Source organism: Caloenas nicobarica, chromosome 4 (assembly GCF_036013445.1).
Source record: "Caloenas nicobarica isolate bCalNic1 chromosome 4, bCalNic1.hap1, whole genome shotgun sequence".
NCBI lineage: Eukaryota > Metazoa > Chordata > Aves > Columbiformes > Columbidae > Caloenas > Caloenas nicobarica.
In genome coordinates this window covers 23,710,880-23,733,812 of record NC_088248.1, presented here as the reverse complement: position 1 = coordinate 23,733,812, position 22,933 = coordinate 23,710,880, and the positions used below count along the sequence as shown (strand labels likewise).

Sequence of the window (22,933 nt, the reverse complement as noted above, 5' to 3'; positions counted from 1 at the left end):
AGTAATGCTGCATTGCTTCAGGGAAGTTGCTGATTACAGAATGAGTCAAGATAGACTACAAAAGAAATCCTGGAGATTATTGTATTGGTGTCAGAAAAAGACAGGTCAGCTGGAAGTAGGGCCAGTAGGAGTGAAGAGAACGTGGGCCTACAATTCATATGGTAAACCCACAGATTTTGAAGATAAATGACTTTGACATTGTTAAAAATGATGACTACAATAATTGTTTTTATTCCAAAAAGTATTTTTATTTCATAGCGCAGAACAACCAAACTCATCTCCCATCAGACACTGCTATTTCTTGATGAGTACAAATCTCTTGAACAATTCCAGTAAAGTACGTTTGCAGAGAATGAAGTGCTGTTCCCCAGGAATCAGTATTATCATTTTCATAGGAGAGTGCAGAGAGAGCCAAAGGTCTTGCAATACATAATAATTCCAGAAAGACAGTAATTGTATTTCTGGGGAAATAAATGTTTTATGGCTTGGAATACTACACGGCTTAGAATGCAGCACTATTTACACAGGATTGCTTGTATCAATGTTTCTTAATTGTGAAACAAACAAGCAAAAAGCTTGTATATGAACTTTTGGGTCCAGAATCAATACTGAACTGACGATACAAGTTTTAAATTTGCTAAGGATAAAACTTAAGACAAAGTCTTATATTTTATGGGATTGTAAATACCTAATTTGCATTTTCTGTTTATTGTACATTAAGATAACTACTAGAGACTGAAATGACTGCTGAAGTACCTGTGTGGGTTTTGCTTTATGCTACAAACTGCTTTTTTCCATGATTCAAACATTTGAAAAGAAAAAAATACGTGTAATGTTATGTTGTGGTTGAGATGAAAGTAGGTTTTAAACAGTCCCATCCTGTTTGCCAGTTGTGAAACCATGTTATCCTAGTTTCAACAAAAGATTTTTCTTAATCAACTACTTAAAATGAATCATTACATTACTAAAAGTAACTAATTTTTGAAGGCAGTATCCTGAAATTTAAGATTTTATTACTCTTTGAAACAGCGGCTAACTTGCTATTCCAACCACTATGCCTGTACTCATCTGTCAGCATTAATTCTTGTTTTCAGAAGAAGAGAAGACATCTGATCTACGTGTTTGATTTCAAGCCTGTTTAGTTTTTGGAGGGATCCAGTTAAGCAGGTGTAGAATAAGTGATTGGAGCTCTTTCACTACCAATTAAGTAATGTTTTTCATCAGTTTAACTCAAATGGCAGAATTTTCTGACTGTTTAGAATACATGATGTTAAGAGACATGAGTGACTGTGACTTCTAAAAAATATGTGAAATAGGAGTGAATGTGCTTTTTAGAGTCCAAAAATATTTTCATGATAAACTGTGAATAAATTATTATAACAGGGGAAAACAAACGTGGGTATAAAGTAAAGAGGTTCATAGTACGCTGGTAGTATCAATTGTTCATGCACAACATCCTGATTAGGTCATCTATATGAATTTAACTGACTCTGTTTTAAGAAAACCTATTTAAAGACCTTGTGATTTTCCCTACATCTCAAACAGGGTGCAAATGAATCAGGTTCATGTTTTCTTCTTCAAACTTATTTTCTGTGATTTGTATTCCTTCTTGCTGGTACAGTGGTTTTTTAAAATCAGTATTTAAAAACAAAACAAGCCCAAAAAGTCTCTGTGGATTTGACCACATGACACTTCACTAATTTGTTGATATCTCCTTTAAATTCTCTTACTTACTGTTAATAAACTAACACTGTGTCGAGACATTAGGAAAGTCAAAAGATGAATGTTATAAAAAGAGGAAGGGGAATATGTAATAAAATGTACTAACTTGGTATTGGCAATATAAGTTTGAAATACAATGACACATACACCTTCTGCTTAAAAATTTAAAGGAATTTGGATATGGGATGAAGCTGCTTACCATTATTGTAGGGGTGGGAGAGAACACTACATAGAATTTGCTAATTTCCGCTTTTAAATCTTTATGGTACAAAGTGATTATTTTTTTCAGTTACTCAGGTTGCTGTTGCATTACAGTTTAACTGCATAAATAAAAGTTAGAGCTGATCACTTGTACAAAAGAACTAGCATCGGTAGCAGAGCTGGATAGCTGTACTTCAGTTTATTTGTGTGTGGAATCTCTCAAGTTTGATGTAGGTTTGTTTTTAACCATCTTAAACCATCCTTACTTTTTTTAAAAAAAGTGCTTCTGGTAATACCTCCCTACAACAGGTTATCACAGAATCACAGAATGTTAGGGATTGGAAGGGACCTCAAAAGATCATCTAGTCCAATCCCCCTGCCAGGGCAGGAACACCTAGGTGAGGTTACACACGAAGGCGTCCAGGTGGGTTTTGAATATCTCCAGAGAAGACTCCACAACCTCGCTGGGCAGCCTGTTCCAGTGTTCTGTCACCCTCACTGAGAAGAAGTTTCTTCTCAAATTTAAGTGGAACCTCCTGTGTTCCAGCTTGAGCCCATTACCCCTTGTCTTACTGTTGGTTGTCACCGAGAAGAGCCTGGCTCCATCCTCGTGACACCCACCCTTTACATATTTATAAACATTAACGAGGTCACCCCTCAGTCTCCTCTTCTCCAAGCTAAAGAGACCCAGCTCCCTCAGCTTTATTGTGTAGCTTGAAAAAAGATTGATTGCTGCAATAGCTGATTTCTGCTATACGTATTTTAAATTTCATCAGTAGTATTAGAGATGAGACGCTGGATTCTTTCACTTTTAAGGCATAGAAATTAAGCTTCAAATACGCAACAACCTCTCATGAGTTATTTTCACTGTTTCGCTTTGGAATCTGGTAATAAAGCAAGCCATTGATGAATTGACTTTTCTGACAAAAAGAGATGTTTCGATTTAGAGAAGGTGTAGGATGACAACTGGCAGGGTTCCCACTGTAATTTTGTGCCAGTTTGTTTGTTTTCCTTCTTTTCTCTGCTCCTCTTTAAGGCACATGTGTTCATGAATTTCAAGACATTCTGGTATTTGCAGTGAGATAATGGAGATACTCATGCCAGTCCTTGGCTTCACCCCTAAGAGACCACAGTTTAAACTCGTTTCTTGCCTCATGATTTTTGTGGTAATTACTTCTGTTGTTGTACTGGAACATCCTTCTCTTGTAAGTAAACATTTACATGTGTGGAAGGCCACAGAAAATATTGTTACTAAGACCTTGGTTTGATAAACATTGAGGAATGCAACTGCAATTCTTCATAGTGCTGAAGTTGCTCTGCAAAACTTTTATTTCTAGATAAAACATGCCAGTACAAGGAAAGAAAACAAAATAGTTCCTCTTAGAGGCTTCACTGAATCTCCAAGTTTAGAATTGAAATGAAAAGGTTTACTTAAAAGCTGAAGATATTTTTCTATTTGTTTGTTTAGATGGAAAATATTGCAGTCCTCTATAATTTCCAAATGTTTTAATTTATAAATTCTGAACTTACCCTTTCAGTCTCAGAATCCATGACTATAATAAATGTTTGCTTTGAAACTTATTTTAGTAAATAAATGTAATTTTTATAGGAGGGATAAATTTTAAGAAACTAGGAAGACGGTTACTTGTTCTTTTATTGTGGGTTTTTACTACTAATAGAATTTGAAAGAAATTATGCAGGACTTACAGTGGCTGTTAATAATAAAGAAAAAAGGGAAAATATTTCTGATATGGAATGAAATAGAAGATTTTGCTGAAAAGATTATACTGTTCTTTGTTTTGATGGCCTTAACCTCTCCTTTTATAATGATACTTTCTTTGTGTTCAAGGTGAATAACCTTTCCTAGTGGCTGATGTTCTTTGCTTCACTGTCTAACTGAAGCAAGATTTATTGTTCAGTTAATCACACTTTTCAGAGAAAACAGTATTCTAAGAAACACTATTTCATATACTCCTGTATTATTTGGATGTGGCTTTCTTCGGGTTATGTGTATTATCACTCATGGATAATAATTTAGTTTTGATTCACATATTTGTGTGTGGGGAAGGTGTTTAAGCATCCTTCTAAAGTCATAAATCCTTATGGGTGTAGTAAATTCAGAACAACCCTTTTTGCCTTAGAAGTTCGAATACATGATGTGACAGTATTGACGATGAAGGAACGAGAACTTCATTGGTGCTGTTTTTTTTCTCAGAGTTTTCGAGAAATCGGTTGAATTTGATGTTTAAAAAAATATTAAGACTATCAGAGGCCATGCCTTAGCAAATGCTGGCTTTACTGGCTAAATGCTTGTTTCAGTCTGTAATTCAAAACCCTTTTGTCTAACAGTTAGTTGTTGCTAAATGGTTAGTTTACCATTTGATTAATGTGGTCATAACATAATTCCCCTCTGTGCATATGGCATGTTGCATAAGTAGTTTGCAGACTGGCCTGTGTTGGAGGTGGCTCTCCCGGAGGAATTGGGAAACCATGGTATGAACTGGATGGGTAGAGCTGCTTAGCTAAACGTATAGGCAGATGTTGTATAGATAAATACATAGCTAAGTCAGAATTATATTGTTTTCTGTGGAAAGGGGAAAAGAATTGTCATACAGGGTGATCAAAAGAACAACTGGAATTAGAAATACTGGGAGAAAAGCAGGGACATTGCAAGTGGAAAAACAAGGGGGTATATTTGTAGGGGATAGTGATAGCATATGCAACACTAGTAGTCTTTGTCTTGGTGTGGTGTGTGTGGTTTGGTTGTTTTTTGTGTGTGTGGTTTTTTGTTTGTTTGTTGTTGTGGTGATTTTTTAAAATTTATTTTCTCCTCCAATGTCTACTGTTGTGACTATACCTTGGAGACAATTTCCATTCAGTCATTGCCTATATGCTGAGAAAAGGGACAGACACAAATCAAGGTGGGGCAGAGCCCTTGAGTAATAGTAGTAGCTTCCGTACTGGAGGAAAAAAACCCCAGCCAGACAGAAAACAGTGCTGTGGCAAATCAGAGAAAAATGCTTTAAAAAGTATTTGCAAACATAGAAATGTAAGTCACTTGTAACAAACAGTAAGTAGCAAAACCACGTTTCTGTCCTTGCTTTCAGTATTGCTTTGTGGTAGTTGAAAGAAATAAAAAAACCCAGGCTAGTAGTGGAGGTGTTACTGGTGTATCTGTTCTCACAAAGGCAACTTTTTCTTGTCGTGTAGTTAGAAGAAGAATCAGTTTAGCAGTGGCACTCTTTTTACAAAAGCTCAGGTGGATGGAGGCCATCTGAGTGTATTTGTGACTGTAGTAGGTTTGATTTCCCCTGTGAGCAGTGTGGATGTGCTGGCTAGACTTCTTGTGTGTGGACATGGCTTAGATCGAAAAAGGAACTGAGCACCAGTGCTGGTGCTGGGTCTTTGAGCTCACTCAAGTCTTACAAATTTGCTTTTTGGTAAGAAAATTAATCTCTTAATCCTTTTGATATACCACTTCAGTCTTGTGCCTTCCTCATTTAAGATACTTATTATTTTGATGCACTTAATATACTGACTTCCAGTGATATATATTTTTTTAAACTATAAACAATGTAGTGGCATATTTGGGAGGGGCAGGGGAGTGGAACTGGAAGGTAAAAGATAAGTCATTTCTTGGTAAGAATAAATGAAGGGCTGTTACTTATACTAGGCACTCTTCTAGCCAGGATCATCTGCATGGTTTTCTCATGTTGATCATAGCTATAGCAAATAAAAATTGGCAATAGGGAAAGCTGAGTGTTATCCTTCTTGTAGCATGACATTTAGTATTTCTTACATCCAAACTCTTAACCATCTCTGCTTCAGCTGTGGCAGCAATCTCTGCCAATTCCGAGGAGGCAAGTGTGGTGTTTTCCAGCTGTTCTGGATCGAGGCAGTGTCAGAAATGACAAACAGATGTGCTGGTTCTTGGTTTCTGTTGGACTTTGTAACCCAGTGCCTTTAGTTGTGCTGAAATTTTTTGCAATTAATCTGCTGAGCTATGAAATGTGGCAGTTGAGGAGCTGGCACACATTTGCTTCTAGCATGTGCTATATGAGGACTGCGACTTACAGTAGGAGAGGAAAGACTTAACGTTATGATTGCTAAATCTGATAAAACCTGCCAGAGCTTTATAAGTAAACTGATAACTTCATCTTGTATTCTCTCTTGGCTTTTTGAGCTTCGTTTTAGTCCTCTTGTAAGGTCATTCTTTGCTATTCTTATACAATTCCATGTTTGGAATGTGTTCTGTTCCAATTATTTCCTTTGTTCCTTTCATCTTTCTCCCCTTACTTGTAGCTGTTATCCTTTAGTCTCTACAAGCTTACAAAACACTTTCAAACATGTTTCCTAGAATAAACTCATAACCTTGTTTTTCTCTAGAATTCCATGGTTAACGCTATGTTTTAGTAGTATACTTTGCAAGTGTTACGAAGTGGACATCCAATTTAAGTCAAAAGTCATAAAGTTATGTGAAAGATTGCTTGTATAAGATTTGCAGAATGCAGACTTCAGATTCTGTACAGTGTTGGCTTCCTTTCCCTCACCTCCCAATCCACTGTAAAATACCAGACAGTCGTATTATTTCTGTAGAGAAATACTGGGATATATTATCTGTTCTCTATCATCTAAGGCAGTGGTCTTCAAAAATTTTTGATTTTGCACCCCATCAGTAAAAAAAAATTTGAGCGTGCACCCCGAAGAAATGTATAACTATTTCTCGGTAAATTATATGGACGTATTAATATGGCGTACCTTATAAACCATACAAAAATAGAAATTAAAAATGGTGAGATAAAGATAAAAGTTATTTTTAATTTTTAGTTTTATTTATTACTGGTACAAAAAATATCTTCTTTCCACACCCCAGAGGATTGTCTTGTGTACCCTTAGGGTGCATGGAGCTCGCTTTGGATGCACTGGGAGACTTTGAGAATTACTTACTTTACATTTTTTACTAGTTTTCTGAACTTAGGAAGCTGCAGTTTTCAGAAGGTCAAATATAATATATTACTGTACATTAGTAACCTGTTGTAGGCATATATATATATTTAGAAGTATTCCTGTTCAGTATATGTGGTATACATATGAATAATTGTATAACTGTTTGTACTTCTTTCTAATTGGAAGGGGGTTACTACACCTGTGATTTCCTTGTCAAATTGAAATAAATTCAATAATTAATTTTATAAATAATTACTAAAACTAAAGGTTTAAAGGAAGAATCTTAAAATGTTTTCTTATTGAATTATTATTTCTGTCTTTGCACACCAGTTAGAAGGAAAACAGATATTTTTGGTAATCTTTTATCTTTAAGTAACTTTAAAAAAGTGCTAGCTGTTGTTATTATTATAGTTAGCAGATTAGAAAAAAAATGTAATGACAAGAAAGTCTGTTTCAGATAAGTGATTTTCTTAGGAGTATCTGGATGTATTTTTGGACTTGAAATTTTTTTCTTTCACTAGTTGTTGCAAGGGAAGATTGTGTTCATTCTCTGGCAGTAGGAGTCAATCTACTTTGCTCGTTTTAACCTGTCTAACTTCTGTGTGGGCATTTATTTTTAAGTGTATGTGCACTTACCATTATGTTTGCTCAGGTGTGGTGTCCCTGCTGTGAAGTTGTTGTTTTTGGTTTTGTTTTTGTTTCTGATTTGGACTATGGGCTGAATGAATTTGCTTCTGCCTGTGGCATACAATGCGAGTCTCCTGACTGATGGAGATAGGGGCGAGCAGGGTATTCTCTGTAAAGTCATCCTGACTGTATGGTTTGTTCCTCACTCTGGACTTGTTGTCGATTCATATCATATTACAAATGTTTTCTTTTGGGCTCCTTCCTTGAGGGGAAGGATTAAGCCAGGAGAGAGTGCAGACCTGTGCAGCTGGTTAGTCTATTTCTCTCAGTGTACAGCAGGTTGGTTTTGTTTACTGATGGGTGATGTTTGCAGACTTGAAGAAGTTACACACTTGGTGAAAAGTTACATGTGTCTGGATTCTGAAAAATGTGGTGTGTTTCATGTTTGTTTGTTTGTTGGTGGTGGTGGTTTGTTTTTTTTGGTGGTTGTTTGAGTTTGTTTTGTTTTGTGCTTTTTTAAATTTTTTTTTTTTAAGAGTCTTGTAAATTCAAATAAAAATGTTAGGTAGCTTTTAGAAGTGTAGGTAAGGAGGGAAGTGCTGGGATAATGAAATGGACAATATGGTACAGTGCTTTGCTCTCTGTGTTTCATGTATTTGTGTTTCAATCCAGAGTAATGTAACTCGAGCTGACTTTCTACTGGCTGTCATAAAATGACAGATTTCTGATTTTTAAAATGTCACAACCATAAATCATTAGTTTGCTAAGATTGCACTAGCAAGCTATTAAAGAACATGGCAGTATTTACTGTGGATAAATGCAAATTTAAAAAGGTTCTCTGTATCATGGTTTAAATGATTTATTTGCTTTCAATGCACATATGAATCTGATGTGATGTAAAGATTTAAGATACTTCATCTCCTGTATGGAGCTACAAATTTGCATATTATTAAACCATCTCCTGGAGTTATATCTTAAATGGTATCACAGGTTAAGATACACTGAAAAAAGTTAATTTAAACAAAAGCAGAATTTAATGCTAATAGTGTGGAATCTGGAAAGACATGAATTTCATCTGGATTTAGATATAATCTGTATCTATTTTAATATCTATTAAGATCTGTAGTATAAGCTAAACTCAGAAAACCACCAGTTATTTTACATATGCCTTTAGCCACTGTTTAAAGTACATTGAAATTCAGTTTTGTCTTGGAATTGTTTGATTTGCAAAAAATCAGCTTGGTATCCACTTTGTTTCCTCAGAGATTTGAAATAAAGCTTGCCATCGCACATCCTCCTCAGGACCAAAAAACCTCTGTGCTCAGTGTTGTGCTCCAGGCAAAAGCCTGTAGGGAATCAGTTTTACACAGTCTCCTGTTTTGTTCTCCAAAGTGGTAAAGACCTGTCGTATGTCGTAGCCAAATTTGTCAAATGTCCCACAGGTTTGCTGGGCATATCCTCTCTTTGGTCTGTATGAGGTTCCCTGGGCCCCTATCAGTCCTATTTTTTTGTCATGTTCTTGGCAGTCCTTTTTCTCTCAGTTGTCCCACCTCTTGATAGGTCAGTAAAGATTGGGAGGAGGGTAGAATTCCTAATATTGGACTTGTCTGTGTCTTTCACTTTTGGAATCTGTTGTTGAATTTCCAGAAGGGAACGCAGAAGCACTGTGCATGACAGTATGGATCTCTGCAACTGTTTTGAATTCAAGTGTGTGTTTTGTTTTTAATTTGAACTGTTTGTACTGAGGTAATTTTTTAAATGGATACCAAACTGATAAAATAAATGTATGCTTTTTTGATTTATTTTTGTTTGTTTTTCTGGGATAAAATTTAACTTTGGTAATCATTTCACTTAAAACTGGGATTGTTCCCTTTATAAGACAAGAGAGAGAATTTTTTTTTTTTTACAGTGTACTTTAAAAAAAATTCTAAAAGCTTTTTTCTAAAATAGATTAAAACCTGTATATATAAAATATATATTAAATTTGAAATTCATAGTGCTGCTCCCCCTGCTCCAGTGTTTAAAAACATTATGTACAGCTAATTGTTTCCTACATTGCTCTTTTTGTACTCAGGCTGCAACTACACACTGTGAACTGAACTAATTTTGTTACTAAACTAATTTGACTTGCAAACAGAGTGAAAATACTAGATTGTTTGCTGGGGTAAATATGGTGTCATTGATTACAACATAATTATCTTTTGAAACTGGTGGTGTGGTTTTTTGGGTTGTTTGTTTTGTTCCCCTACCCCCTGCCATTCTGTTGGGAAGGAGAAACCCATAGGTAAATGTCACCACCATAAGGATGCTTCAGATGTGTTGTACCTACATGGAGAAGAATTGTGCTTTTTAAAAGTTTTTTGTTTTGACTGAGAGAGTAATTTTAACAGGTACAAAGACGTAGCTCAGTGCCTTTATAAAGAAAAGTTTTAATGAACTGGTTTATGTCTCAGATTAACTGGATAAGAGCTGGTTATTACTCTTTCCTGTGTAAATTGCGTTAAATATACGCATTCTGTAATTAGCAATTGTGAAGCTGAATAAAATCGGGCTTTATTATATATACACCAGTACTTAAATGTAAACTTTTCTGCTAGTTTGAAATCTTATCCAGTCTTTATTTCCTGGAGATACATATTTCTTCTTTGTTGTGACAGAGCATGAGGTATAAGCTGCTGATATAAAGCTGTCTTGTGGAGGAAGAGAATTATACAGTGCTGAGATACTATATTAAAAACGTGGAATGCCGGGATAATGGTTTCAAATCCAACATTAGGTGGCAGTAGTAGACTCCTAACACCTCATGGGCGCTTGTTACATTTACTTTTAGGCAGCTTTCCAAATGAGAGACAGACCCGAAGAAATTTTACTTGAATACAGAACATTCATGTTAAATCCCTAGGAAGGAAAGCAACAGGAATCATTTTTCCTGAATAATCCAGCTTTGATCATAATTAGGAACACTATTGAACAGAATCATGTGAAAGCATCAAGGGTAAAGTGGGTGGGTGTAATGTTGTTGTGCAATGCCGCTATTTGTGTGACTGCTTTAAAATTGACCTTTCATACTTGCCATGTAAGTGAAGGTGTAGGCTTTGTTAGGAACTTGGCAACAGGAGAGAAAAAAGCTAGTTAAGAAGAAAATGTACTTTTTTTTTTCTTACTCTCCTTTTTCCCTAGAAAGCAGAGGGGATGAGTACTATTAGTATTCATTTTTTTGTGGTGTAACTCTTGGGTAGTGTTGGATGGGGGGGAAACTGATGACTTCAGCCTGAGAAACCAGCACAAAAAGTTTGTGGTTTTCTGCTCAAGAAATATGTTTGCTCTTTGTCTTTTTTTTTTTTTTAAAATTTTTATTTTTTTGTGTGTGTGTTTTGTTTGTTTGGGTTTTTTAAACATGGAAGAAAGCAAGTCCAAAGTTGGAGCAAAGTTAAAGAAGGTGCTTACAGAAGAGGTTGGATGGGTGGAGTAAAGTCTGTCTTTCTGTGGAAGAGTCACTGATCACTTGCATATTTGTGATCTCATGTTACTTTAAATTTTAAGCTACTGCTAAGTTGGCAAATGGCTTTAAAATGTCTGCATCTTGCTGGAAGTTGTGGCCCTGCCTTTCATAAGTGGGTCTTCTCACAGTTCTTTGTGCTTTGTCTAGTTTTTCTGATTGCATTATGGTTGATATAGTGGCAATATATTGAAGACAAAAAGGTGGACATCCAGGCTTTCTGTGTCCCTTTCTCACCTCCCTATAACCTCTCTGGGCCTGAGCCCATGATTTTACTGACTTGACATTCATGCTAATGTCACTATTTGATGTACTTATCCAAACTATCACCAGGTTTTCCTGCCAAATCTTCTCTTAGGACTTGTATTTTGTTATGTTCACACCTCCGAGTGTTGTGTTAGTAGTAGCAAAGACTGCATGGAAAAGTGGGGGGCAGAGAATGGATTCCTGCAAATTAGTATGTATGAGTTATTATTTTTTCTCATCTTTTTCTTCTGATCTTTAGAGGCCTTTCCAAATCAGAACCATCTTTTTATCACACCCAGGATGTGTACCACGGTGTTGCCTTTACCGTTTATTGTGTACCCTCAGGGGATTTGACTGGCTTGGGATCACTCGTGATCCTGTGACATCCTTGCCCTAAAGAGACTGTAGTTCTTATACTTCCCAAATCTTTGGCACCTATTTTTTATGATCAATAAGTTTCTTTTGAGTTTCTGAATACATGAAAGGGGATGGAGTCCAGGCTGTGTGTTATTATTTGATGGAAGACAGGAGTAAGTGGAGGCAAAGAGTGTTTTTCCAGAAGAGATGCTGTTAGTGGTCTTGGACTTGATTTCTTCTTTTTTCGTTATAGTACATTGAAATACTTTTCCTCACATTTTCTTATAAACTTTTGAAATATTTTATGTCTGCCACTGGGAGAAATGACTTTAAATGAGATTAATAATCTAGATCATGGTCTTTCAGGAAAGCGGAGCTTCACTTTGTTCTGTTTTCTGTACACTGTAGTTTGGTAGTTGCTCACACAAGAAGTGCACCATCTCTTTTATATCGTGGATCACTTATCCCATTTTATGTTAGGTAAAATGTTCATTGCAAAGAGGGGTTTCATATGTTTAAACTGGCTTTTTGTGTTGATTTTTCAGGTGATGCAGTGCTATTTGATACTTGAAATTAGTGCTCTTGTGTTGGCTTCATATTAGTTTGGTTCTCTAAGAGAAAAAAAAAGAGATGCTCTGGGTGTAGTTAAAAACTGCTGTAAAGTATTTTACCCTGTTTTCAATCAACTAAACGTAGAAACATTTTACCAAAAAGCTTGAACTATTGTTTTGGTTTATGTATTTTTCAAAGGTAAATTTAACTGGCAAAATGTAAAATTTGTGAGGATATATTTGAACACTTTGAATACTGCCCTTTAAAACCATTCCTATAAGCTTATACTTAATTCTACATGCCGAAGAAAGAAAATGTTATGCCACCCTGTAGGTTGCTATAAAGATTGTTTATGCAGCTCAGTGTAGGACTTCAAATACGTTGAATTGGAGAACTTTGAAAAATGTACTGTGCGACATAGGAGACCAAATCATGCTAAAGTGCAAGGAAAGACTATACATCAGTTCAAAGGCTACATTATTCAAAAAAATACAACCATAAAAAAGGTAATAAGATTACATTCTCACACTTCATGGCTAGTAAGGTGCATTAAGCTGCTCAGATATTCATAACTTACTGTGACATTTGGGAAGATTACATTTTGCTGTGCACAGCCATTACTGCAGCTCAGATAATAACTAGCCAGTGCATGGACCTGGATTATGATCCCTGTCATTGGAAACAAATTTGTGTTTTGAAGGTTGATCAGTTTCAAATCACCATTAGAAAGGGTTAATATGACATACTGGGGGGGTGTCTGTGCTTATGTGTGTCTAATGGGTATGCATATATATAGTACATCAACTGCACTGTGCCTTCGGTATATTGCTCTATCTGTCAAATTTTTTGTCCTCACTTCCCTTAAAGGGAATGTTAAAATAGTAATTATTTCTACCAGAGCATAGTATTTCCAGAAGGTACTTGCTGAAATGTGTATGTTTGCAGATTAGATTGGAAACCTAATTTGACAGCTTCCTGGATGGGTGGTTACTGGTAATGGTGTATCTAGCCAAAAATGAAAGATTGGTGGTGTAGGCTATAGGGTGAAGGTAAGGTCACCTCTAGTTGCCATATGTGGTTTTGGTGTGATAACTGATGGTTGACTGATTAGTTAAAACCAAATGCATGAAGAGTTGAATTTCTTGTTAAGAATTAGCAGGTGTTTTGTGGCTAGAATTTAACCTTCAGCTATTCTGTCTGTACATGGAATGCAGTATTTTCTTTGTTTCTTACCTTGATGGTGAGCAAGAGGGAGGCTTCTTGAGGAACACCTCCATTTTGTAGAGGATGATAAAATTAGTGTAAAATGAAGTGTAATATTAGTTCTGTATTTTATATTTTCAAATGTTTGGTTAATTTTTTTAAGGAGGGTGTAGCTTTTTCTTTGCATTTGTTTTGTGATAATTCCACATTACTCCATTCTGCTCAGCATTATCCCTTGAATTTTACCTTACTGAGCTTTTTCGAGGTAGCCCTCTGCTTCATCTTATGGAAGGGGAAAACTGAGGCTTGGAGGATGATAATGATTTGATAGATTTGTTTGAGTTGACAGCATGAGTTGATATAGAGAAGCTGGGAATATAATTCAAGTCTCTCCATTCAGTTCCTGCAGGTTCTCTAGATATTAAGGAAGCATCTGATACTAAATTGCATAATTATTTTTCATGACCAAGAGTGGAGAAAATGGAAAAGTGTAAATTACTGTTTAGAAATTGTTGCCATGAGACATTGTCTATTCTGTCATAAAAGCAGTAACTTTCTCTGCTTCTTGTGGTGGCTGGCGTCACTGATTTATGCCCAGAAGACCAAAGATTGCTTCTTCAAAGTGACAAGATTTAGACACTTGAGGAAAACGTATGGTAATTTCAGTAGTTAATGAAGAACATATATTCTATTTTGTTGGGTAAGTTTATCTTCAGATCCTGACTTGCGGAGAGAAGCTGTTGAAGCTAATAAGAAAGCAAGTTAGTATATGTATTTTGGGGCAGTTTTGACATGGTATGACTTCAACAAGTGACAGACAGTACTGAAGCTCTTAGTGGTCAAAACCTGTGAAAGGAACATCACATTGGACAGAAAGGTATTTTATTAGACAAACTTGTAGAACTGAGAATGAGCTGAAATACTTTAGATCATGAGTCTATTTTGATAATTTGAGTCAAAGCTATCTGAATTTCTATTTGTATGCTGGTATATAATGGGCATTTTGGCAGGCATGGCACATTTTTAAGATTAATACAGTTCTAAAGTCCAAGAGAAATTTAAAAAGTGGAGGATGGGAATTGAGGTAGAGGAGTTACGTTAGTACAATCCATCTTTCCTTCAGCTGGAATTTTTATTTTGAGTACACAAATGAGAATAAAGTAGGTCATTTCCTTCCCACCTCCACCTCCTTGGTGCGTGCATATGTGGTTAGTTACTCAGTGTACGTTCAAACAAAGCCTGCCATTAGGAAACCTGAAATGTTACAGGTTTTACGTGTCTTAGCCAAAGCACAGCCAAAGGCTTCACGTTGTTGCTGTTTCACATTCATGCAAATACAGCAAGCCTTTGCTTGCTTTTAGTACTTGTGGCTACTAGTGGAACTGGCAGTTAATACTTAACCAAGTTTATTCAGCGTCTCAAGGATGACTCTTATTTGTATATAAGTTACAATATTTCTGATGTGCATCAGCTCCTTTTGGCTCGAATTGCCCTCTTATTTGAGGAGTGCTAAGCACATGCAAAGGAAAGCTTTTAGGGCCACTCCAGGCCATTTAAGGTACCTTAGTTGACTTGGCTCTCTCGTCTGTCTTGGAACACTCACTTGGTCCTGTGGAGCAGCTCAGGACATCTGTATCTTAAACTACCCAAATATTCTTCTGCAGCAATTGTCTGATAGTAGATGACACCTTAGAAGCACCTTTGTTGAAGTTACAGATCTTGAAACAGAGGAATAATAGGACTTGATATATTGATATTTGCCTCCTTATGGGTTATTTAGCTTGTCTTTCATAGCTTTCTTCTTGCAGAATTAATAACTCGAAATGTGTAATGGTACTTTGATAAAATTGTCTTAAGGTTTTTTTAAATCTTTTGCCTGAAAGCTTGTTGGAGGCCAGTTTGACTTGGAAATGAACTTTATCATCCAAGAAGCAGAGGGCATCACCTGCATGGTAGACTTGCTGGACAAGTGCGACGTCACCTGCCAGGCTGAGGTGTGCAGCATGTTTACAGCAATCTTGAAGAAAAGTATACGCAATCTACAAGCATGCACGGAAGTGGGGCTGGTTGAACAAGTGCTCAAGAGGATTGATAGAGCTGGCAACATGATTGCAGGTACAATTTTGCCCAGTACGTGACTCAAACTGTGTTCCTTTTATGTAAAATCTCGTGGAAATATGCATTAATTAGGGCATAGAAATCTGTCATTGCATTTTATTAAGCAATTATGTTGTTCTTTTCCTTTTCAGATCTCTTGGTGGATATGCTGGGTGTGTTGGCTAGCTATAACTTGACAGTTCGAGAGCTAAAGTTATTCTTCAGCAAGCTTCAAGGAGAAAAAGGGAGATGGGTAAAAGAAAACACAAAACTGAAACCATTTTATGATGTTTTGAAAAGTTTTTATTTTTCCTAATGTTCACAAGTTAAAGGCTGTTTGATAATCTTTATAATAAACAAATTCTAAATGTACCAAAAATGCAGGATGCTTTCTGGTGTTACATAAATGAATCTTTTTACTTGAAATACAGAGTAGAATAGTGATAAAATTAGATGTCCTCCTGAATCTGTGGACTGGATTGGTCTTTTAGAACACCTGGGAGTAATACGGTGACTCTAAGCAAGTGTTTTTATGTACGTTTTTATTTTTTGTAGCTTCAGTTACAGGAAATGAAAGGAAAAAGGATTAAAATGTTTTTTTGAAGTCAGATGAGAGAAATAAAAATTGTCTGCATAGGCAGTTCAGTGTGTTTGTTTTCACATTGTTGTTCTTTACCTGAAGACTGAATAAAATTAGCTAGTTAGGGAAGTGAGAACTTGTGGCAGAAATTGAAATGAAAGAAATGAGCTCCAGCTGAGAAATGGTAACGTGTTTCCCCTGTTCCTGTGTGAACTAAAAGGGGAGAAGAGGGTCTCCTTTTACTGTTGAGAACCTCTTTCCCTGAAATAAAATTTGTTATGATGTAGAGGCCAGCAGATGAGTTTTCTTTAACACAAAATTGTTGTTTTGGTGGAAGCGGGAACTATTTTAGCAATTGTTTTTACCTGCTTTGAATTTTAATTCAGCTTCTGTTATCTCTAAATACTCTGCCTAATGTAGAGAAAAGCTAGCACAGTGTCTTCGTTGACTTAAAATAATTTTTAAAAAATGTATTCAATATAAAAGCCAGTATGCACAGATAATACAGCAAATTTTAAAAGACCCCTTAAAATAAATAACTTTGGAGATCTTAAACTGCTCGCATAAAAATATTCTATGTAGGGTTTAAACTTAATAATTGAACACACAGAGTATATTTAAGCACAGACGAATTAAAGTTGTCTCTGTAACATTAACTTTTTCATTTCCTGTCTCTCTGCTATTTGCATTTAATTTCCTTTCTTTATGAAGGACTAAATATAGGGGAAAGGAAGAGAAATACGCCACAGTTGCATTGCTAAGGAGTTGCACAGCTCCATAAATCTTCAAATCAGCAGTGCTGTAAAGATACAAAGTATTTGGCTACAACACAAATTACCTAGTTGAATTCTATAGTTCTGAAGACATCTGAACAGTTCTCAGTGTTTCCTCCTCAGGTTTAATTCAGATTAATGAAACACTGTTTACCTGACTATAATTTTGGTACATTTGAAATACTTGTAACATATCATGCTGTGCTTAGTTTTCAGAGAGTGGCTGCTTACAGAAGGGGAAAAAGGCACTTTCAGGAAAAGATCAGAAGTGTGAAATTGTAGTTTAAGAACAGATCCACTGGAAAGTTATAGAGTGGTAAAAGAAGATGCACAAAATTGTTCTGTTGCTATGACCACTGTTTGCTGTACTTCTGTTGTTGTGAGCTCATGCACTTGGTTTGGAGTTTATAGTTGCTGACTATTACATGCAGAATTAGGGTGGTGATGGTGAAGTGTTAAGTATTCATACTAACCGAGCACTCAATTTAGGGGCTCCAAATTGGCCTAGAGACTTGAATCTTTCTGCGTAGACTTATATGAAGGGATATATATAACCAAAGACACTTTAATCTAGTATTTGACTGTAGTCCTGATGAAAACAGTCCCCTCTCCTGATGCTCTCTCCCCCTTTTGCTAGGTAACTCCCATTTCCCTTGTGCTGGCACAGGTTTCACGCAGCCACAATCTAAACCTGCTGTAACTGAAAATTGGTTTGCCTTTACGTTCTCTAAGTTAGTTTTCAGCTGGATCAGTTTTTCTTTAGCTCACTGCAAATCCACACAAGCAGTAACACTGACGGGAATGAACAGATAGAGGGAGGAACCAACATTCAGGATAAGTTCCGTTTATGCTGGATGAAAGTGGCTGTGGCCTTTACGTCCTTAATTTAGTTACCCAGTTAATTGTATTTCAGTGTACCTACTGTGTAATGTGTGAAGGTATCCATGACTCTTTGTTTATTGAAAGTGCTAAGCGTCTCAGCAGAGTATTACTCAACCATGTGCAAAGCTTTAAAATGTATCAAAATTCATTTTTTTGTGTATATAGTCTTTTCTTTCGTATAGATGTGTTTTATTTATTTACAAGTGTAATAATTCTCTTTGGCAGCCACCACATGCAGGGAAGTTATTGTCTGTGTTAAAACACATGCCTCAGAAGTATGGACCTGATGCCTTCTTCAACTTCCCAGGAAAAAGTGCTGCAGTATGTAGATATTTTAAGTCTCTTGTTTGTTATTCTATTACTGCCATTGGTTATTTTCATTCGTAGTGTTCTTTTGTCTCAGCTGTCATTGTCATAGACATAGAGTTTCAACAGAATTTTTTTCTCTGTCTGACACCTATGTTATGACTAAAACATGCTTATAATAAATGTGCATTATCAAAATGGAAGCACGAATACTATTACATAAAGAACAGACATAAATGAGACTTTTGGGGGGGTCTTTTTTAGACTGTTTCAGTTAAATCTTTTTGTGAGGATAATGTGCCTGCTTTTCACTCCCATGTTTCCATGGGAATGGTGCTTGTGTTAGTATCCAGTATTTGTGCGAACACCTTCCATCTAGAAACCTTTGCTAGTGAAACTATGGAAAGTTTTGAACTAAAGCGGCCATACTTCCACAATTTGTTAGTTCTTTTAATAATCAGATGATGTGAATAACATGTATTGTTTATAAGAGTTCTCTGAGAAAATGTATATCCTGGGCATGTATAGGTTGACAAATACTGAGAGAAGATTAAGTTTATCAATGATTAGTCTTTTCATAATTGTTTAGGTGACTTTGATTAATTTTTAACTTCTTTGGTGTTCACTTGAGAAAGAACTTGAAACTAAATAGGTGGTTGGAAAATACTGCACAGAATATTCTGTAGAAATTTTTTAAAAAAAACAACGATTTTGCTTCTAAAATCATAGGATGAAATAGTATGTTAAAACTCCATGCTTAATTCAGAATAAGATTTATCAGATGACTCTTTCCAGTTTTCTTCACATAAACCCATAAACTCAAGCCTTGGTGGCTTGAGATTAAATTTGATCAACTTGATGACAATGAATTTTTTAGGAATGAAAACTTGAGATGGAAAAGTGCAAGCTACTAGAAAAATACCTTTGCATTTGTATGTTTATCACATGCAACAGAACTTGGCAGTAGACAGACAGGTGTTTTGGCTATTTGTGTGCTGTGTTTGGATTTAACTTCTGATAATTGTATCGAATGCTTGAACTGTATGTGGTCTTGTGGTGCCTCAGTAACCTCACTGTGAATATTCTTTATTTTTAAATTAAGAAGTGTTGGAAAGTAAGTATTTGATGTAATTACTCCATCATCTGTTGTGAGTTAAACCAAATCATAGTGCTACCAGTTCCCAAAAGCTGAGCTCAAAGACATGCAGACTGATTAGTTGTATAGTTATTGGTATAGAGAAGGATTTAGTGTTTTGTTTGGATAGGGATAGCTGAATGGAGCATGGGGGTATAATGAGGAATCTGGTGACATTCAAGTTCTTTGATGCTTTTTGGTTTTGGGTATTGATCATCCTTACAGCATTTTTGATCAGAGGTTATGGCAGTATTGCAAATCTGTGCAGCAAAACAGTGGAAAGTTAATAGTAATATTAAAAAAAAACCCAAAGCAAACCAAAACACAATCAAACAAAAACCCCACACAACAAAGCCCAACTGTTTGAAACAAAAGGCCCCAACATACAGTTTATAACTTAAGAGTTTTTAAACTAACGTAAACACAGTGATTGTTATCAGGATTTTCGCTGGTGGCAATTATTACCTTTCCTTTAAGGAAGTTTTTAAGTCTATCATATTCTAACTGGAAAGCTACATAGATGCAAGTTTAAATAGAGAAAAGAATCTGTTAAGTGAAATGTATATGATTCCCTTTTTGTGGCCAGCTTCTTTATATAGTCAGTTTTCTTCCTGAATGCCAGCCCTATGTGAAAATAAGTTTATAAATCTGATTATTCTGTCAGGTTACCACAAAACCAAATTAATGTGAATTTGCATTTTGAGTGTTTGTGCTGTAAGGCTTCCACTAAAGCATTTAATTTTTGGAGTATAGGTTACTATTAATAATCTTCTTTGAGATATGAAGGCCAGTTTTAAAATATTTAGATTATTGTAATATTTTAACGATGGAGTACAAAAAAGCGTAGAGGTTAGGCCAGATTGTTTCTAATATAGACTGAGAAACTGTACACACTTGTAGTGTACACATTGGTAGTATGTATCTGTACATCTGTATACATTTGTAGTGTATATCTTAAGCTGTGTGCTCTTATTATTGTGATGTTGATCTTTCTACGTGAATATCTTTTTGCTTCCTTCAGGCTATTGCCTTACCTCCTATAGCCAAGTGGCCCTACCAGAATGGATTTACTTTCCACACTTGGCTAAGAATGGATCCTGTAAATAATATCAATGTAGATAAGGATAAGCCTTACTTATATTGGTGAGTATTATGTAAAACAGTATTTCTGATGCTCAGTTTCTCTTAATTGTTCCATGATTTCTGCTTCCATCTGTGTATGTGCTGATTTTGCTCTAATTTGTTAGTTTTCGAACAAACAAAGGACTCGGTTATTCTGCCCACTTTGTTGGAGGCTGCTTGATTGTAACATCCATAAAATCAAAGGGAAAAGGTTTCCAGCATTGTGTAAAATTCGATTTCAAGCCACAAAAGGTGAGTAAAAATAGTAAAATCTTTCAAACCAGTGTAATGAATTACAGAGATGTGCATGTGTTTACACATTGGTGTGTAAATAGGAGTTACGCTTGTGTGTAACTAGGAGGTGTATTTGTAGAAAATGTCTCTAAAATTGCAGCCTTGAGGGAGTGTTGTTGCTGCTGATTAGGCTCACCTTTCTGTAGAATAAGTTACACTGGAATGAGGAAAACAAATTTGTGTTCTGAATTCTTTTTCCTTTTAAATTTTACTTATGAAATGTATAAGAACAAGCTAGAAGATGCAGTTTGCCAGAAGCTTTATGAATTTGTGAGACCTGTGTGTGTTCTCTGAGAACTCTTAGTGCATATACAGAGCTTGAAAGTTACAAGGCTTGTATTTTTTCCTTATGTATTTATACTGTGTTTTGTCCTACCTCCAGGCAGTCTCTTCGTATTTTCGTAAAGGGTTTTGCTAAAGCTCCCCTTTTTGTCATTACTTCATGTGGACAAATGCAGTGTTATTTTAAGAAAGTGTGGTTACTAACCCCCATTTAGTTTTCCTAATCAAACCAGGACCATTAGTAAGAGTTTGGGAGAACAACAGATTCATTCTTGAAAGAACGTTATACTTTCTGTTCATTCAGGTTTTCCAGAAAATAGTCTCCTTGCATTTGGTAATTTATTATACATAATTTTTTTTTAAGGTAAGAATTAAAATATGAGTTGATTTTATTATTGATGTTCAAGGCTTGCTAGCCTATTAAGTAGTATTATGCTATGTTGAAAATGTTTCCTTTTTCAGTTAGATATTCTGCTAATGTTTCTGGAGCAACTGATGTAAACATTTTGTGGGAGAACAGGCCTCCTCAGGAATTTCCTATTAGTAGTTGTCCCTTGCTGTAAATATGGATTCTGTTTGTGACAATTTGACATGCACAGCCTTTGAAAGTCTTTAGAGTCTGGAGCCATCCTTGCTCTTTGGAATGACAACATTTGCAGTAGTCCACCATGCTAAGAGTTACCCAAGTTAGACCTTATTTACACAGTGGTTTCAGTGTAAATTTGGTTTAGCATTGCCATGAAGATGTTTTGAGTTCTATGCCATAAATATCTCTTAAGCTTCTGCATCTACTTTCTGTGGAAAAAATAGGACAAGGGTAATGACTTTAAAGTGAAAGAGGGGAGATTTAGATTAGACCTAAGGAAGAAATTCTTCCTCATGAAGGTGGTGAACAGGCTGCCCAGAGAAGCTGTGGATGCCCCATCCCTGGGAGTTGGTTGGAGCTTTGAACAACCTGGTCTAGTGGAAGGTGTCCCTGCCCATGACACAGGGGGTTGGAATTAGATGATCTTTAAGATTCCTTCAAACCCAGACCATTCTATGATTCTATTAAATGGCATACAATTATTTGACATAGGTATGTAAGAAAACTCACCAAATTACTTAACCTTTTGTACTTAAAAAAGAAATCTTTCAATCTTAATTGAATTCACATAAATAGCTGAATTTGTTCTACTATGGCCCACTTTAATGCTTAAGCTACCTTAAGTGTCTATAGAATTGTATCAATTGTTTTCTTATCATTTAGTGGTATATGGTTACTATAGTGCACATCTATAACCGCTGGAAGAATAGTGAACTTCGATGTTATGTGAATGGAGAACTGGCATCCTATGGAGAAATAACATGGTTTGTCAACACCAGTGATGTAAGTAATCTCTGTGTACCGATACCTATAGTTGATCATCTTGATGGATTAAATAGATATCCTTTACAATTTTCTTAATAAACCTTCCCCATTTTATACATTAAAAAAAAAGAAATAAAATATATTTTTGGTGGAGGAATAGATACTATTTTACATATCAGAACTCAGAAGTTTTTTCTGCTGAGACCCTCGAATGCTTGTTTATTTAAAAATAATATTCCTCTGTTAATATGTTTATTCTTTGCATAATTTGCTTGTGTAGCCTAGATTAAACCCTCTTACTTGTTTCATTTTCAGACGTTTGACAAATGTTTCCTGGGTTCTTCAGAAACAGCAGATGCCAATCGAGTGTTTTGTGGGCAAATGACGTCCGTATACCTTTTTAGTGAGGCACTCAATGCTGCTCAGATCTTTGCCATTTATCAGCTTGGCCTGGGTTATAAGGTATCTTAGAATTAACTGTAAAGTTTCCGAAGTTTAATTCTGATAAGACTCTTTATCGTGGGTTTTAATAATGTTGTGACACTTCTATGTCCTTCTAAAAATGTTTTTACTGTGTAATTTTTTATGAAACTGTTCCATGGTTCTTCTGTAAGACTATGTATTGCCTCACAAACTACAAGTAAACGTTAATTCAATTATTTAATCTCTTAAAAAAAATTTTTTTTGTCCTGTTTGCTTCTCAAAAGTTCCTTGTTTGTGACTGGGAGAGAGAGAACACCACTGTTGTTTCCAGCTA

The 22,933-nt window shown here is 35.7% G+C and overlaps 1 protein-coding gene across 3 annotated transcripts in view; it reads left to right on the top strand.

The window, feature by feature from the left end:
• Window positions 1-22,933, top strand: part of LRBA (LPS responsive beige-like anchor protein) — a 412,983-nt gene that overhangs the window by 24,270 nt on the left and 365,780 nt on the right. For all 3 annotated transcript variants that reach the window (XM_065634945.1, XM_065634947.1, XM_065634944.1), the window contains exons 3-9: window positions 15,238-15,469; window positions 15,604-15,704; window positions 17,912-18,007; window positions 20,149-20,270; window positions 20,375-20,501; window positions 22,075-22,194; window positions 22,492-22,638. In XM_065634945.1, coding sequence (XP_065491017.1) covers window positions 15,238-15,469; window positions 15,604-15,704; window positions 17,912-18,007; window positions 20,149-20,270; window positions 20,375-20,501; window positions 22,075-22,194; window positions 22,492-22,638 — 945 coding nt within the window. The remainder of the gene's footprint in view (window positions 1-15,237; window positions 15,470-15,603; window positions 15,705-17,911; window positions 18,008-20,148; window positions 20,271-20,374; window positions 20,502-22,074; window positions 22,195-22,491; window positions 22,639-22,933) is intronic.